The sequence below is a fragment of the Tachypleus tridentatus genome, chromosome 10, assembly GCF_004210375.1.
Source record: "Tachypleus tridentatus isolate NWPU-2018 chromosome 10, ASM421037v1, whole genome shotgun sequence".
NCBI lineage: Eukaryota > Metazoa > Arthropoda > Merostomata > Xiphosura > Limulidae > Tachypleus > Tachypleus tridentatus.
The window spans coordinates 20,049,182-20,065,913 of NC_134834.1; the positions used below are offsets into that span (position 1 = coordinate 20,049,182).

A 16,732-nucleotide genomic window follows, 5' to 3' on the forward strand; every position below is an offset into this window, starting at 1 on the left:
AAGGAAAAAAATTGCATCCACAGTCCAATGTAATTTTTTTGACACTACAATTAAGCCTATTGATTTTATTCCTGTAGCAGCTTGAGCAGTACAAACTGTAACATTGTAACAGCTAGTGTTTTCATTCTAACAGTATTTTGTGCAGTTATCAATTCTGTATTCTACAGAAGATTAGTTGAGGTCATATTATATTGTTTTTTGAAAGTACCTACTGTGGAGGATTGTACGTGTCTTCCTGATGACGTAAAGTAAACGTTATGTACAGTTGTTGAAACTATACTTGAATCATATTTTATTGATTTGTAAGGTCATGGGTTACTTTAGGTCCTTAATAATATCCAGCCTCTTCCAGTGGTCCAACAGTAACTCTGAAGGCTTATAATGGCTAAAAAAAATCTGATTTGAATACTTGTGGTAGGAAGTGCACAGGTAGCTCATTATGTAGCTTTATGCTTAGCAACAAACAAAAGACATCCAACCTATACTTAGAAGAAATTTGGAGATTTATTTAAAATTCACTTGTCTGTTTTGAAGTAACGGAATCTTGAACATTTTGAGTCATTCTGCTGATGATGTCGTCTCAGTTAAAAGTGTCTAATTTTTCGTTTTTCAGAACTATACAGCTGAAGTGATACACATCCCCATATTTGCTGCAACTGTTTGTGATTCTTTATTTTTGACACCAGGTTTTTCAAAACTGTTTCCATTACTGGGCAACATTGGCACAAAACAATCCCACCAAACTACAGTGAAAGTAAGTAAAAGAAAGTAAATCTCTGTTGTGAAATATGTTGATATGTCTTGGACTTAGGAACATACATATCGAAGGTTTATCATTTTAATCTCGACCGTAATTTGACGGTCGCAGGTTCAATTCTCCATTGCACCAAATATTCTTGCCCTTTCAGCTGTGGGAGTGTTATAATGGTACAGTCAATCCCACTGTTCAAGAGTTGGTAGTGGGTGGTGATGACTACTGGGTGTCTTTCCTCTAGTCTTACACTATTAAATTAGGGACAACTAGCACAAATAACCTTTGTGTAGCTTTGTGCAAAATTCAAAAACAAACAAGTAATGTTAATCACGTTAAATTCTTACTTCAAAATCTTAGACATGTATATATAAACTAAAAATCTTCAGAAACTTTGGGACTTTAACCATCAACAGCAACTAATGCTGCTACATACAACATTTCTGCCATTTAAGGGTTAAGACAGTATCTATCTTTTCGTATCATTACTCTTGTAGGGATTTAGAAGCAGGTATTTAATAGCTACGATCCCAGTTTTCTTTATAGTATTTCTGTGTCTATATATAAGAACTTTTCATACAGTTGTATTTCTATTTATTTATCAAACAACGTAATTTTATGACAACACTTTTTGACAAAGCATTATTTCATAAACAAGGATTTAATGGAGTTTTTGCTTCCATGTTATTTAAACTTTGTTGCTGTTTTTTATGTATGTAGCTTTCAAATAATGTTTTATTTGAAGGTATGTAAGAGACGAAGTTCTAGCTAAAATACGCTTTTAATTGGATGTGATTTCATATGTAATGTTAACTTCTATGTGGGTGAGATTTTGTTTGTCTATAATAAATGAATTCTGCAGTATACCATAACTAGTAAGTAAAAGAGCTTTTGATAGGGTATCTGTTAAACCTGAGAACTATGTATGAAACATACATACTTCAACAATATTTTGATATATAAACAGTGTTGTTTTTTTTAAATTAATGTTTCAGCATGGTGAAGATAAAGATGGTGGGACTTTGATGGATAATTCAGTGAGCGGGTTATCATTCGAATACCAACTTAATTTGAAGGTATGTTAAAGATGTTTATTGGTAGAAGTGAAACAGAGAGTAATTTGGCCAGAGAACCAAATAGTTGATGTACTGTGTCACTCCTAATCAATGCCCTCCCTAATTATCCAGTCATTCTGTTGAAAGCAGTCAATATTGGTAAAGGATAAATATTGTATACACCATGATTTTCCCATCTTTTCTCACTGTAGCAACGTGTTTCAGAGATGCTTTGATAGTGCCAGTTAAAGGAAGCTACTTTGTACATGGTAGGACTGCATTACAGAATTTCTTGACACTTGTAAACAATTACCATATCTATTGTGATAGCAAGCACTAATGTTCATAGCAAAGTTAGAAATAAATAGACAATGTTTGCTATTACTTATAAATATTTTTTGATAGATTGTTTATGCAAAGTATTCACAATGAAATTTAGTAGAATGGACAGCAGCTGCTGCCTGTTGTGGAGACACAAGCGTAGAGGACAACGTTTCAAAAGTCTTCCGCCTTTCATCTTCAAGTCCTCTACATTCGTGTCTTTACAATGGGCAGTTGCCACCCATTCTACAAAGTTTCATGTAGATATTTTTGTTTATAATAGAGGTATTATCATATGACCTAATTAGTCTCTAATTAGCGCACACACACCTTTAACAGTTTGTAATGCCCCAGTGACACGAATAACAGGCAATACAGTAGTTTTTTAAATGGTTTCATAAGGCACTAGAAACTGTTTTAAAAAAACTATTTTAACTAGAAACTATGGAACAGACAAGTAAACATAAAAGTAGATAGGACATTTTAGAGAATATTGTATAACAGATTGAGAAGTATGTTATAACAATAAAACTTTAACCAAGTAACATATAATAAATTTATATGATATTGTAGTTGCACCTATCTTTTGTTGTCAACTGCCAGTAACATTTTTATACAGAGATTTAAAAGTTTATGGACAATCTAGTCATGTCCTATACATATTTAAATCAACTAGTAAGAAGTCCTGCAGTAGAAACAGATTTTAAAATGTCAACATGTGCTTTCGTAACAATAGTTGATTGAAGAGAATGCATATCAGTTGCATGGACATAGCTGGAGTTTATTTTATTACAAGTTACAGCTTTTATAGTCTTGTAAAAGCTGTAACTTGTAACAGAACAATACATAATCAATAAATAAAGTTAAAACTATTAGTTGAAGGTTGTTATAAGAGGTGTGAAGAGTAGTTCATCTGTAACCTGTTTTTGGGATTATATTGTAGTTGTTGGAGTTTCTAAAAGGAAGTTCTAAGTTTCATAGCTTATTAGTTTCATGCTAAGGAATAACAGCTTTTATCGACCCAAATATACATACAGTCATTTGAAAAATAAGTGAGCTTGAGACTACAAGAATTTGTGACATATTTCAAAGCTTACTGGATTTGGTATTGGAGATGGGAAAGTTTCTCCCAAATCCTGGGATATTTACTGATCAAAAATTATTCAAACTGGAACTCTAATAAACATAATGTTATTAAAAAGAAAAGTCATTTACTCACTTGAATTATTGAGTTGGATAACTGTATTCAGTTGTTTCACTTGAGGAAGGAATTATCAAATAAAACGTATTGTTCTGAAAACATTGTTCCTGTCATATAGAAACCGTTAGTATAAAGACATAGTCAACAAAAAACCAGTTTTATTAGTTCCACATTACACTGGATCACAGAAAGCATAGTTTTCCCTCTGGTCTTACACTGCAAAATTTTGGAAGGCTTGCACAGATCACCCTTGTGTACCTTTTGCAAAATTCAAACCAAACCAATGTTTCTAACCCTAACTGTGTTTTTACTCATCAGGTCCTTAAAAAATGATTGTAGCATAACTTAATTTGTGTGTATTTATCTCATAGTGTCGAAAATTATTTTGAAACACTTTTCCAGTTTTATTTTATTCATACATTTATCAATTTCTTTTACTGTTTACTAGTAAGATGTGTTTTTTTTTCTCACAAATATATCAGGTCATCCTATAAGTAGTGTCTGAAAATTTAATACAGAAAGTGCATCATCATTTCTGTCTTTGTAGAAGGCTTTAATGACTAAAATATGTAGTAGGACGTGTATAAAAATGTTCAGACAAATAAAAGAAACTAACACAACTCCACTTTTACAGATCATTAATTAAATAAAACCTTATGAAGATGGATATGTCTGAGGAGTATGTTAGGTATATAATGCTTTATGAGTTTAAAAAGCCAGTAGTGCAGCAGAAACTACATGAAACATTCAAGGTGTTTATGGTGTAGAGTCTTTCCATAAAAGGAAATGTTGAAGGTGGTTTCAGAAGTTGAGGTCAAGTGACTACAGCTTAAGTGATGCACCACGTTCAGGTTGTTCTGTTGAGTTTAATGATGACTTGCTGATGGCTGCACTTGATGAAGATTGTGCTGTAACAGTTGATGAACTAGCACAGAAGCTTAGTTCAACCCATTCAACAGTTCATCATTTTCAAGAGCTTGGAAAGGTGTCAAAACTTGTAAAATGGGATCTCCATGATGTGACAGAAGCCAGTCTTAGAGTAAGAGCTGACATTTGCACTTCTCTGCACTCTCGTGAACGTGACTCATCTTTTTTGGGTAGGTTAGTAACTGAAGATGAAAAATGGATATATTTTAAAAATGTTAAGCACCACAGACAATGGCTCAGTGCAAGTAAAATGCCTATTAAGCATTTGGTGAGATATTGTTGGTGTGATCCACTTTGAGATGCTGCCACGCATAACAATTACATCAGACTTCTATCGTCAACAGTTATAGCACTTTAATGTTGCACTGAAAGAAAAGATGCCTGCTTTGATCAGTAGTAAAGGTGTTGTGTTACACCAGGATAATGCACGGTTCCATACAGCAAGGATCACATCTGCAAAGATTGAAGAACTGGAGTAGGTAAAAACTTCCACATCCTCCTTATTCTCCAGACCTTGTCCCATCTGATTATCATTTATTCAGAAGTTTGCAGAACTATCTTGATGGAAAAAAGTTTGAAACACATGAAGATGCCAAAACTACCTTCTCTACATTATTTTCCTCCAAACCCTAAGAATTTTATAGAAGTGGAATTCAGAATCTTGTTAATCGTTGGCAGGAAGTAGTTAATAATAATGGAACATACATTATTGATTAAATGACATTAAAAGCATTTGAAATCTTTTTTCTGAACCTAAAATTGGACATTACTCAAGAGATGACCTGATATATAAATGTAAAAATGTTACTGGTACACCTGTATATAATTTTGTTTGTAGTTACCTAGAATTATTATTATTTTTTTTTCTTCTTTCAGGGTTTGGTTGATTGTTTAAACAGTTTATTGGAACTACTACATCTTAAGGAAGATATTTTCACTTTAGGAATGCTGAGTCGGCTAATTGGAACAGATTTGGAACACTCGCCTCTAGCCAAACAAAGAAGAAAGGTAAGTTCTTATGTTACTTTAATGAAGCAGAAAGGTTAGAGCTCTCATTTTCTCCCTTTTGCAATTATTGTAAGGGAGTACCAATAAAACTGGAAAAAATTTAGAAAAGTTTGTTATATTTGTTATTTAGTGAATGAGTTGGGCTTGTAGATGGCTACCAATTCACCTTCTTTCTTTTGGATTGTCTATTCAGACATGTAGAAATTGATTTCCTTACAACTGAATATTCTGATATGGCATTTAGCTCCTTTCACAAGAGTAGCTATTCTGATTTAATGCTGCCCTCTATATGTAAAATTTTCTTTACCCATGCCAAAAGCCTTCCACTCCCACCTATTGGAATTGCAAAATTCTAACATGTCTGGCATGCAAATCATCATGTTTCACATTCTCACCAATAGGAGAATGATGTGCTTCCATGACACATGCAACTTCCTCTGCACTTCTCTACTGAACTACCACTTCAAATTTGAGTTTGGATGTGCTTTTTTGTGTGATTAATGCTTCATGTTTGACTTCGTTTTCCCCAGAAAGTGGATATATTTTGATTTATTTCATTCAACCCAATTTGCGTATTAGCATTTATCAGTTAATTCTAGTTGCTCTATTTCTGCACTTAACTTTGGTGAACTTTTTCTGTGGAATGAATTACAAAATTAATGTTATCACTTTGGGAGTTACCTCAGCAACATAACGTTGGATTTGTCTGCTTTTATATGATGAGAAATTGAATGTTGCATGGGACAACCTTTGACCCCAGATATTGTCCAGGCTTCTTCTGAGCCTCTGCAGGCTTACAAGGACTTGGATCTTTTTTCTATGCCATTACTTCCAAATCTAATGAGTCTTTATGGATTTTGTGTCTCAAGTTTGTGATGTTTTATCTCTTTCATCTACTTCTTATTCACCTTGCCCTACCTTATTGCATGAACTATTTTTCAACCCTTTTTGGTTTTCCCCCTTTTCTGATATTCGGGTTCATGCTGATCAATTTGCCTCACAATTAAGTGAGGGGGAATTAGCATGCCATACCCCCTGAGGACTTCCAATCATTTTGTCCTTTCTTACCTTTGTGCAGAGTATTAATTTTTAAATTAGTAGTTGTTAGGTTCCTTGTAACCTATTTGGGAGCAGATCCCAAATCAAATGTCATTCTTACCCATGGCCGATATTCTTGCCTGTGTCTTATCCTTACCAACCTCCTAAGATACTTTTCTTCCATACAACTTCTATCTGAGGTAATTTCTGCAGATGCCCTTGCCCTTCTTGGGGCTCAGTTGTTTGAGTTTCTTCATTGCTAGCATCCCTTTGTCAATGGTCGATGGTTGCTACAGATAGTATCAAAAGGATTTCTTGTCCAGTTTCCTTCCTTCTTCCTCAAGGTCCCATGACCAGCCAGCATCTGTTAGAAGTGATTTGAAAATTACTGTTGCAACGGGTAATCAAACTTATTCTTCATCCTTCCACGGTTTCTGTTTCCTCCTTTTGGTAATGTTTACTGCAGAGCTGATAAAATTAAGCTATGGACATATGTCAGTGTTCAAAATTCTTCATCTGATGAAACACTTCTTTTTTTTTCATCAGAAAGATATAATGATGTGTCATTAAAATACATCAATGTGTATAACATACTTTTGATGTTTGTTATTTTACTGGGCCTGGCATGGCCTGGTGGGTTAAGGCATTTGACTCGTAATCTGAGGGTCACGGGTTTGAATCCTTATCACACCAATTGTGCTCGCCCTTTCAGCCACGGGGGCATTATAATGTAACAATCAATCCTACTATTCGTTGGTAAAAAAAATAGCCCATGAGTTGATGGTGGGCAGTGATGACTAGCTGCCTTCCCTCTAGTCTTACACTGCTGAATTAGAGATGGATAGTTGCATGAAATTCAAAAACAAACAAACAAACTGTTATTTTACTTGCTAATCATGTCAAAAAAGGTAAGATTTGTAGGATCTAAAAACTTGCAATGTTATTAAGTCATTATCAGAGTTATCTACCACTGGCGCAGTGGTAAGTGTTTGAATTTACAGTACTAAAATCAGGGGTTCAGTTTCCCTCAGTGGACTCAGCAGATAGCCCAATGTGGCTTTGATGTAAGAAAACACACACACCTTATTAGAGTACATTTCAAGGTATCTAAAAATTTCAGAAGCAAGATATGCCACACTTTGGAAGTATTACAGTGTCTGTAAACTAGATACGTAACACATTGGAAAACACTGAAATGTCCAAGACAATACCTGAAGAATACTTAGCTTTCCAACACTACGTGTCTTAGTTCTCTTTAAATTAATAGCTGAAGCACACTGAATTGGAAGTATTGTAGTGTCTGTAAACTAGATGCATAACACATTAGAAGTATTATAGTGTCTGTAAATGAGATGCACAATGCATTGGATGTATTATAGTGTCTGTAAATTAGATGCATTGGAAGTATTATAGTGTCTGTAAACACAATGCAGATGTACAAACGAATGCATTGGAAGTATTATAGTGTCTGTAAACGAGGTACATAACACATTGGAAGTATTACAGTGTCTGTAAATGAGGTACACAATGCATTGGATGTATTATAGTGTCTGTAAGCTAGATACACAATGCATTGGATGTATTATAGTGTCTGTAAGCTAGATACACAATGCATTGGATGTATTATAGTGTCTGTAAACTAGATACACAATGCATTGGATGTAATGTAGTGTCTGTAAACTAGATACACAATGCATTGGAAGTAATGTAGTATCCTGTAAACTGGGTTGGCTACACATTGCAGATATTATAGTATCATGTAAAGCTACACATAAACACTTTGGAAGTATTATAGTATTCTGTAAACTAGATATGTTACACATTACAGGTATTATAGTATTCTGTAAACTAGATATGTTACACATTACAGGTATTATAGTCTCTTGTAAACTAGATATGCTACACATTGTGTCATAGTACTCTCTAAATTTTAATATGTTATGTACAATAAAATCCTCTGGAAAATCACTTACAAAATTCATGAGCAGCCACTTGTGAGTATATTACATTTTTAAACCTTTTCATAATTTAGTAATAGAGGAAAATGTGAGAAATGTAATGAAAAATCAAAATGTTTTATATTTGGTTGATGTATCATGTATTTATATGAAAGACTTTACAAGTTACACATTATTGATTTGGTATATAAACCTTTTTCAAAGTGTCCTATGTTTCCTTGGTAATAGAATGGGTGTAACAGTTATACACCCACAGAGCAATGAAATAAGATTTATCACTGCTTATTTTACCTTACAAATACTGTAATTAAACATCATTAAGTGTATAAATATAAAACATGTATGTTATTCTTCATTAAACAGTTTTGTTAAACATCTGCAGAATTTATACTGTTTATTTTGTCCGTGTTGTTTAACTTGGTTCACGTGATTTAGGTGTTATTGTGTAAAGGATATTTGATTTGGAAAGAAGTTAATTTGTTTATAAACTAATTTACTTTATAGATAAGTAGTTGCATGTAAAACATTAACCAGACACAATATGGAAATACATCAAGAATGTTCTTGAAATGAAATAAGGGAACAGAGTAAACAACCACACTAAAATAACGGGTGTAAAAAGTGATTGTTTTAATATGTTAGTTTAGTTGCAGTTAATCTTAATATAACAAAAACAAACTCTTTGTGTTTTACAGTCAGCTACAACTAGAGCGTGTTTTCTTCTTGTGGATCGTACCCTCGACCTAGCTGGACCACTGAGTCACGAGACCGATTCTTTGTTTGACCGTATCGTGCGAGTGTTACCTCAGTTACCAGGTCATACCTGTGATGTAGCTGTGGACATGTGCTCCCTCACTTCATGCTTATTCAAGTAACATAAAACCATATATCTTTCAATGGCTTCGAAAGACTCTTGTGTGGCAGAATTTGAATACTCTTGGAAAATAAAACTTATTTTTTCTTTTTGTTTCTTTTCTTTGTGCTGTTGCACGATTTTAATCAAACTTTAATCATTTTTATTCATTTTCACTAGACTTTGGTCAGAAATTAACAGACCAACGAGGCAATTAAACAATATTGAATAATCAAAATGTACATGTTGGGATAAAAGCATCTGATATACAAGCCTCTGTGAAAAATAACCTTAAAAAGTTGTTTTATAAAGATGGTAAATAATGTCTTCATGCCGCTTGTTCTGAAATAATGTTTTGTTAATCTCTTTGTTTTATTAGCAAAATTATCAAATAAATAGCTAGGTTTTCAAACATTTATAAGCTGTTACCAACTGATGGAAATTGAAATAGTGTACAGAATAACTGAATGATTTTTTTTAAATTTTATTTTTTTAACAATTAGGAGAAATCATGAATGATAAAAAAGGTAAATGATATTGTATTTTCAGTTCCTGATAATGACATTTTTCTAATTTAGGAACATTGAATTAAACCTTCCTTTTATCATTAGACATGGCTTGACATAGTTTGTGTGGTACGTGTTAGAACTGATTTTAGGTATAGATCAAAATATGTTCTGTTCCTTGAACAAAGAAAAATTACATTTATTCAGAGCCTTACCGTAGATTGCAGTGAGAAGAGAGAGTTATCCAGTTGAAATCTGCAACTTGTGTTGTTTACAGTACTATTTTCCAGAGTTGTTTTGTAGAATAGCGAATTAACACTCGTTTCAGTGATTGAAAACTTTGAATACCAAACCTAAATGAACCTTACAAGTAAAATTTAGGTCTACAGTGTTTCTGTATTATTTATGTTTTATTTTTTCAGATAACAATTGATTGTTTACAGAAATTTAATTGAAAATAAGTTTTTAGTTTCATCCAATCAACTGTGTTGTATGTATTTGTTGTTCCTGTGTTAAAGAGCTTTTGTTAAAGTTAGAAAAGTATCGATGAAATATTTTAAAATTCCAACGTGTATTATACTCCTTTTTTTGTTTAAATTTCAGTGATACAGTATATGAACGACCTATAGTTGCACCTGGCTGTTTGGCTAACAAGTCCACTGATTTAGCTTCAACAATGCTAAATAAACTTGTCACTACTAAACAGAAGGTAAACTTATAACATTTTTAGGCTTAATAATAGGAATTATTGGTGATGGAAAATTTACTTAGTGGAATAATTCTCTGTACAGTTTTTTTAATATAATAACATGCAAGTTCAAGGACTGATAGTTTCTGTGCCATTATGCTTATTGTTATCCTCATGTGACTAATTAAACTAGTCTTGTATGAAAGATGATCCATCAGGATGCCAGTTTGTAATGTCTTTTCCTTCAAAAGTAGTATTTTAAATAAATAATATATTTATATAGCCTGTACAAAATTGGTTGTACGTCTTGAGTAAAAGGTTTGTATTTGACAAGTACGCGCGAGTGTGAGCACACACACACACACACACACACACACACGTATATATACCAATCTGTTAACATTTTTGTAGGAGTGTTTAATGGAGATGAATCGTTGTGTAGTCGAAGTGGCAACCAGAGAAGGTATTCCTGTTGATTTGTCTGAAGAAAAACTGACAGTTGATCAACTGAATGACACAGTGTGTGCTTTTAGGTTAGTGAGAAATTAATATAAGATGGAAAATTGTGTAAAAGAAAAGGACGTGACTTAATAAATCAAGCTGTAAGTACAATATAATGTACAGAGTATTTCTGTTCCTGATATGTCCCCAATTTTATAATATAAGTACTTAAACTAGATGAATGAAAATAATAGAAACATTCCTTATGTTGATATTTGTTAACACAGTTTCTAGTTGCTTAATTTTAGATAAAATGTATCAATAATGTGTGAATTTATTATGAGAGTGAATAACACAGATCTCTGTTTATTTACTTTCTTGTGTTTCGTTTATCTGATGAACTTAAATACATATCCAATTAAAGCTTAAAAGGTTTATTACAGTTATCAAAATAAGTCTAAGTTACCTTCTTCATATACTCTTAAAATTTATTTTAAAGATGTAGTAAATCTTGTGAGAAGTCCAGATTTATAATTTGTTTTTATATGATTACAAATGATTTTGAATTTGTTGATTTAGGAGTCATCCAGAAGCAGTGATAACACACTCGGAGATCTTGCAGCAAGCTCTAGCAGTAACACAAGCTTTAAATCACCCAAAGAATTCACAGATGGAAGAATTATTAAGCACAGAAAAACTTCTCATACAAAACACTACAATTTCTGGAGAAGGACCTACAACAAACCTTCTTCGACTTATAGAAAACAGGAGAGAAAAGTGAGCATATGTTGTCTCTCTTATTCTTATATGTTTCAGGACTTATTTCATTGTGAACTACGTATATATCAAGCAAGTGAAATAACAGTTGCTGATTGAACTAAAGTATCAACAAAAGGCAGTGTTATTAGTGGTTTTATTTACTAGTTGGTTAGTAGAAAATGTAAGTTGAAGGAAGTGATGGCTTGAGTAGTTACAGTGGAGCACCGTTAAGCCGCGGTATTTGGGGGGTCAACCTGCTTAACCGTGGCTTAAGTGGTCCGCAGCTTAAACCTTTATTAACTGGCAGTTAAACAATAAGAAAAAACAAATAAAATACATTTGAAACCATTTTATTTCACATTTTTTAGAAACATAACAAATATAAACAAAAAAGTTAGTTTCATGCTTAGTTTTGCATTTGAAATTCTTACGAATATATACGAAACCACATTAAATTTGTATTCACTTTTTACATTATTATCACAAAAATTTTATTCAGTTTATTCATTTTAAAAATTACAAATACAGATAATATAGTTCAAATACAGTTTATTTCTTGGTAAAGTATGACGTTATTGTTGCTTGCTTCTTGCTCATTGTTGCCCTCTTCTTGGCTTCTCTAATCATGGACTTTAGTTGTAGTGCTTGTCTCCCTCACACTCGTAGTACTCTAGGGCTACCTCAAGTTCTCTGACAGCTTCATCTGCAGTTCTTGTTGGAGGTCCTGGCTCATGGTCTCTTCTGCTAAAATTGAGGAAGCTACTGGTACATCATCAATGGAGAACCACGCTGACAGAATTTCTTGGACGGGAACAGTTGAGTGGACAGCTTTCATTAACTTCTGCTCTGCTTCTTTCACTTCTGCTGGGGTGAAACCAAGGAATTCTTCTTCATCATCATCTGAGTCTTCTTCTCTGTTGCCTTCAGTGAATGGACCCCCCAGGGCCTTGTTCCAACACTTCAGGATCGATTCTGCCTTTACTGCTTGCCATGCTGTCTCTGATAAATAGAGCGCTTGCTTAACCCATACCTTCTTGAGAAACTCGGGAACACTCTTGTCTTCTTCTACCATGGACTTGATTAACTTTTTTCTGTAATTGGACTTAAAAGCTGAAATAATTCCTTGATCTAGGGGCTGGATCTTAGATGTTGTGTTCTTGGGCAGATAGTAGATGAAAATCTTCCCATCTCTGGACCTCAACGTCTCTGCAGGCGGGTGGACTGGACAGTTATCTAGGAGTAGGCAGGCTCTAGGTTCTAGTCCCTTGTTCCTCAGGTGTTTCCGGACATCAGGGACAAACGTCTTGTGAAACCAGTTTTCAAAGATCGCACCTGTCATCCAGGCGTTCTGGCTGTGGGTGTAGTCTACTGGCAGTGTTGACATGTTTACTTTATGGAAGCACTTGGGTGACCTGTACTTCCCGATGCAGAGTGGTGTCAGCTTGTGTAGATCAGTCCAGTTACAGCAGAACAACATGGTCACCCTGTCCTTGATTTGTTTGTAGCCTTCTTTGCTGTTCTTGTCTTTCTTCATAGCTAAAGTTCTATCTGGCAAAATTCTATAGTAAATACCTGATTCATCTGCATTATAGATCTGCTCCTCAACAAGTTGCTGTTCTTCAACGAATTCTTGGAACTTAGGTGTGAACTCTTCTGCTGCTACAGTGTCTGCTGACTTGATCTCGCCGTTGATTTTTACTTGCAATATGCCGTGTTGCTGCTTCCACCTTCTTAACCAACAACTTGAAACAGTAAAATCTGGATCTGCATTAGAGCCATAAAGTTCCTTGTGTAGTTTCTCTGCTTGTACTTGAATAACTGGTCCAGATATGGGAATTCCATTGTTTCTGGCTTCACAAAATGCATTGAATGTTGCCTTGTCTAACTCAGGATCTTGTGCTGTTCTAGCTCTCTTGTGTTTCAAACCACCCTCATCAAGTTCATCAAGAAATGCTCTTAATTTATTCTCATCTTTAATCCACCCACGCAATGTAGACTCAGGTATGCCTAACTCTCTACTAACTTTAGCACGAGTTTTGTCATTTCGTATTCTTTCTATGACATTCAGCTTTTGCTGAACGTCATACGATGCATGTTTACGTTTGGTACTCATGGGGTAGGAATTTGTCAATATGATATGCTCACTATTAATTCAGAAACTGAAGTGATTTCTATTGGGTTTGTGGCCAATATTTATACAATTCCATAAAAATATCGGATTATCGAATTAAAAATAATACTTTAATTACTGATCACTTTTTTCACGGATTTACCGCGGATTAACTTTAATGTATGGAGAGGTGTGATTCGGTAACAATGGCGGCCTCCATAAAGCTGACATAGAGAGCGGATAAGGTAGATTAACGGTCGATTTCTATTGTAATATATTTTATTTATTTCCCAAATTAAAGCAAATCCTTTTTAAATATCCCCTTGAAGTTATAAAGCCAGGATTAAATTCGTAAGCTGCGTTTTTACACGTTCTTAAATTAGCGGTGAGCCGCGATAATCCTCGCTCACATTTGTCATGTCAGTGTCAACGACAAGGGGAGTGTGAGAAACTTTAAAAAGCCAGGTAGTAGATTTAATACATCAAAAATTTTGGGACAAGACTTGCTACAGCAGCTTAAGCTATTTTGCGGTTTACTGGTCCGCGGCTTAATGGCGCGCTCCACTGTGTTAAGGCATCTAAAGCTTTTATGGTTCTGGATACACAGTTTTAGTTCTATATTTTCAAAATTTTCCTCTTTCTGTGTAGTATTAATTATAATTGTTTGAAGCCAACTTGAGCTATTTACTCATAAATTCACCTTTTTTTGTAAATAAAAATAATCTTAAATCTTGCTATGTTATTACCATTTACACATTTGGAAATATTGGAATTCATTTTGATGTCCTTTATTAGACACCAAAAAAATACAACTCACTGAAATTTGGGTGTTTGTTTTGGGCTTTTTTCTTGTCTGTAGCAGAAATTAAATATTGAGACCTTGGCAATTGTTTTTGTTTTTCAATACAAGATTGTTATTATTACCTGTAACCAGTGTGAGAATAAGATAATAAACAGTTTACAAACTAAATTAACCTTTCATCTATCAGATAAAAAACAAAAGATATATTAAGCTACAATATCAAGGATATCTTAAACAGTACACAAGCTACAATATAAAGGACATGCTAAATGGTATACAAGCTACAATATAAAGGGCATGCTAAATGGTATACAAGCTACAATATAAAGGGCATGCTACATGGTATACAAGCTACAATATAAAGGGCATGCTACATGGTATGCAAGTTGCAATGTATGATTGGCAATGATTAATTCTGTAACCAAACCCTATAATAACAACAAGACTACATTCAGAACCTTACCTGAAGTATTTGAAGGTTAAAAAATAAAACAAACAAACAAAACAAAAACAAACCTTTCAGTATGTTAGAGAAATGTATACAAAAAAAAAAAAATCAAAACCAAAAAGTACTAGCTGGTAGGTGAAAGCAGATCAAAAATAAAAACAAAGAGATGGAAACAGGGTTTTGTAAGCTCGGACTGTTCTTTTACCCAAAGCATAGTTTCACAGAATGGCCCTGAGTATGAAATTTTAGCTCATAGTTCTATGTGCTGAGTAGTTTGAGATCTTGTTACAGCCATGGCCATTGAGTATTCCCTCTTGTTTTTGTTCTTTTTACTCTCCTTGCATTTGTTTGTTTGTTTAGTTTTTGCTGTTGTTTTAAGTTTTTGAGTTTCTATATGTATTAAAATTGCATCAACTTCTTTGTGGCTAGTCCATGTAGGAGCGTAAAATGTAAGTCACTTATGTAGGAGTGTAAAATACAAGTCACTTGCCTAAAGGAGATGGAGAATCTCAGAGTTAGGTTTTGTGGTGCATTGTTTGTTGTTGTTAAAGAGGAAACAACTTGATTTATTTCACAAAATGAAAGGAAGTTGACCATCTCAATAAACATTACACTTGTAGGTCTTTGACGTTAGAAGATGTTGTTATCTTGATGGCCCAGTTGTTTGCTCTGTGTGGGGAAAATGTCATAGGAGATGATAAACAAAAAACTAAGTTGCAGGTAAGTCTGATGTTTCTGGAAGAATGTACACTAAGTTTCTTAAATAGATTTAATAGAATTATCTTAAGTTTCTTAAGTAGGTTTAATGGAACTGAGCTGTGATAATTTTAATTTAAGGAATAGTGTACACCAAGTTTCTTAAGTAGGTTTAATGGAACTGAGTGTAAAAAATGCAAGAGTCTGAATCTAATTGGTATTTTAATGAATAACTTTAAGCATTTTATAGTAAAATTGTTGGATGTTTGAGAGCAGCAGTGTACACTATTACTTTAAGTGTTAGTATGAACTGCAAAATAAATTAATAGAAAAAAATTCAGGTTATTTCAGGAATTTCAGATTACAAACATCTTGTCCATGATCCATTGTGGTTGGCTTTAATTACTGTCTCTTTTTTTGTTTCTTTGTTTTATTTATTAGTAGCTTAATAATCTTGGATGTCATGTGACTTTGAAATCTACAAGTTAGGTATGTTCTCAGAGGTTCTGATTTTGTAAAATCTTTATGAATAATATTAATTTGTTTCAAGTTTTTTGGCTAACAGTTTTTAACAAGTAATGATGTAATTCTTGTTTGTGAAGGTTTATGTGAATAGCTTGTGCTTAGAAATGTGTCCTTATCTCATTTGATGTTACATTTTGATGTAAAAATTAGAGGTTGGGATTACAGCTCGAAACACTAAAAGCTGTAAAAAGAAACCTTCACCTGCTGGATAAAACATTATCCTCTTTGAATCATTTGTCTAATTACAAAATGTTACATTTTTGTGAATTATTAATAGGAAGACCTTATAGTACGGGTGTTTATTATTTGACGAGAAATGAACTCTAAACTTGTAAATATACATAAAAAATTAACATATATTGAGAAACGTATATATATTGATTAAAACAAGATAGGCGTAACTTGTATTGAGAAATATGAATGCACATGTTCAGATAGATACTGGTTATTTCTTATACCAGTCATTCTCAAATTCGAGTAAAATTACATAAATAACATCAACAAATTATAAACCTATTATAATAAAAATATTTATTGTTCAAAAAGTAAAAACATTATTGAGAATTACAAACATGTTAGAAGGCATCACTTTTTAATGTTCAAACATGTCGGAGGACATCACTTTTTAATGTTCAAATATGTCTG

The 16,732-nt window shown here is 33.4% G+C and overlaps 1 protein-coding gene across 1 annotated transcript in view; it reads left to right on the forward strand.

Moving 5' to 3' along the window:
* LOC143227983 (sec1 family domain-containing protein 2-like) overlaps window positions 1-16,732 on the forward strand; it is a 39,439-nt gene that overhangs the window by 6,216 nt on the left and 16,491 nt on the right. The window contains exons 4-11 of the mRNA XM_076459335.1: window positions 614-754; window positions 1,747-1,827; window positions 5,132-5,263; window positions 8,955-9,130; window positions 10,222-10,327; window positions 10,718-10,839; window positions 11,327-11,524; window positions 15,487-15,586. Coding sequence (XP_076315450.1) covers window positions 614-754; window positions 1,747-1,827; window positions 5,132-5,263; window positions 8,955-9,130; window positions 10,222-10,327; window positions 10,718-10,839; window positions 11,327-11,524; window positions 15,487-15,586 — 1,056 coding nt within the window. The remainder of the gene's footprint in view (window positions 1-613; window positions 755-1,746; window positions 1,828-5,131; window positions 5,264-8,954; window positions 9,131-10,221; window positions 10,328-10,717; window positions 10,840-11,326; window positions 11,525-15,486; window positions 15,587-16,732) is intronic.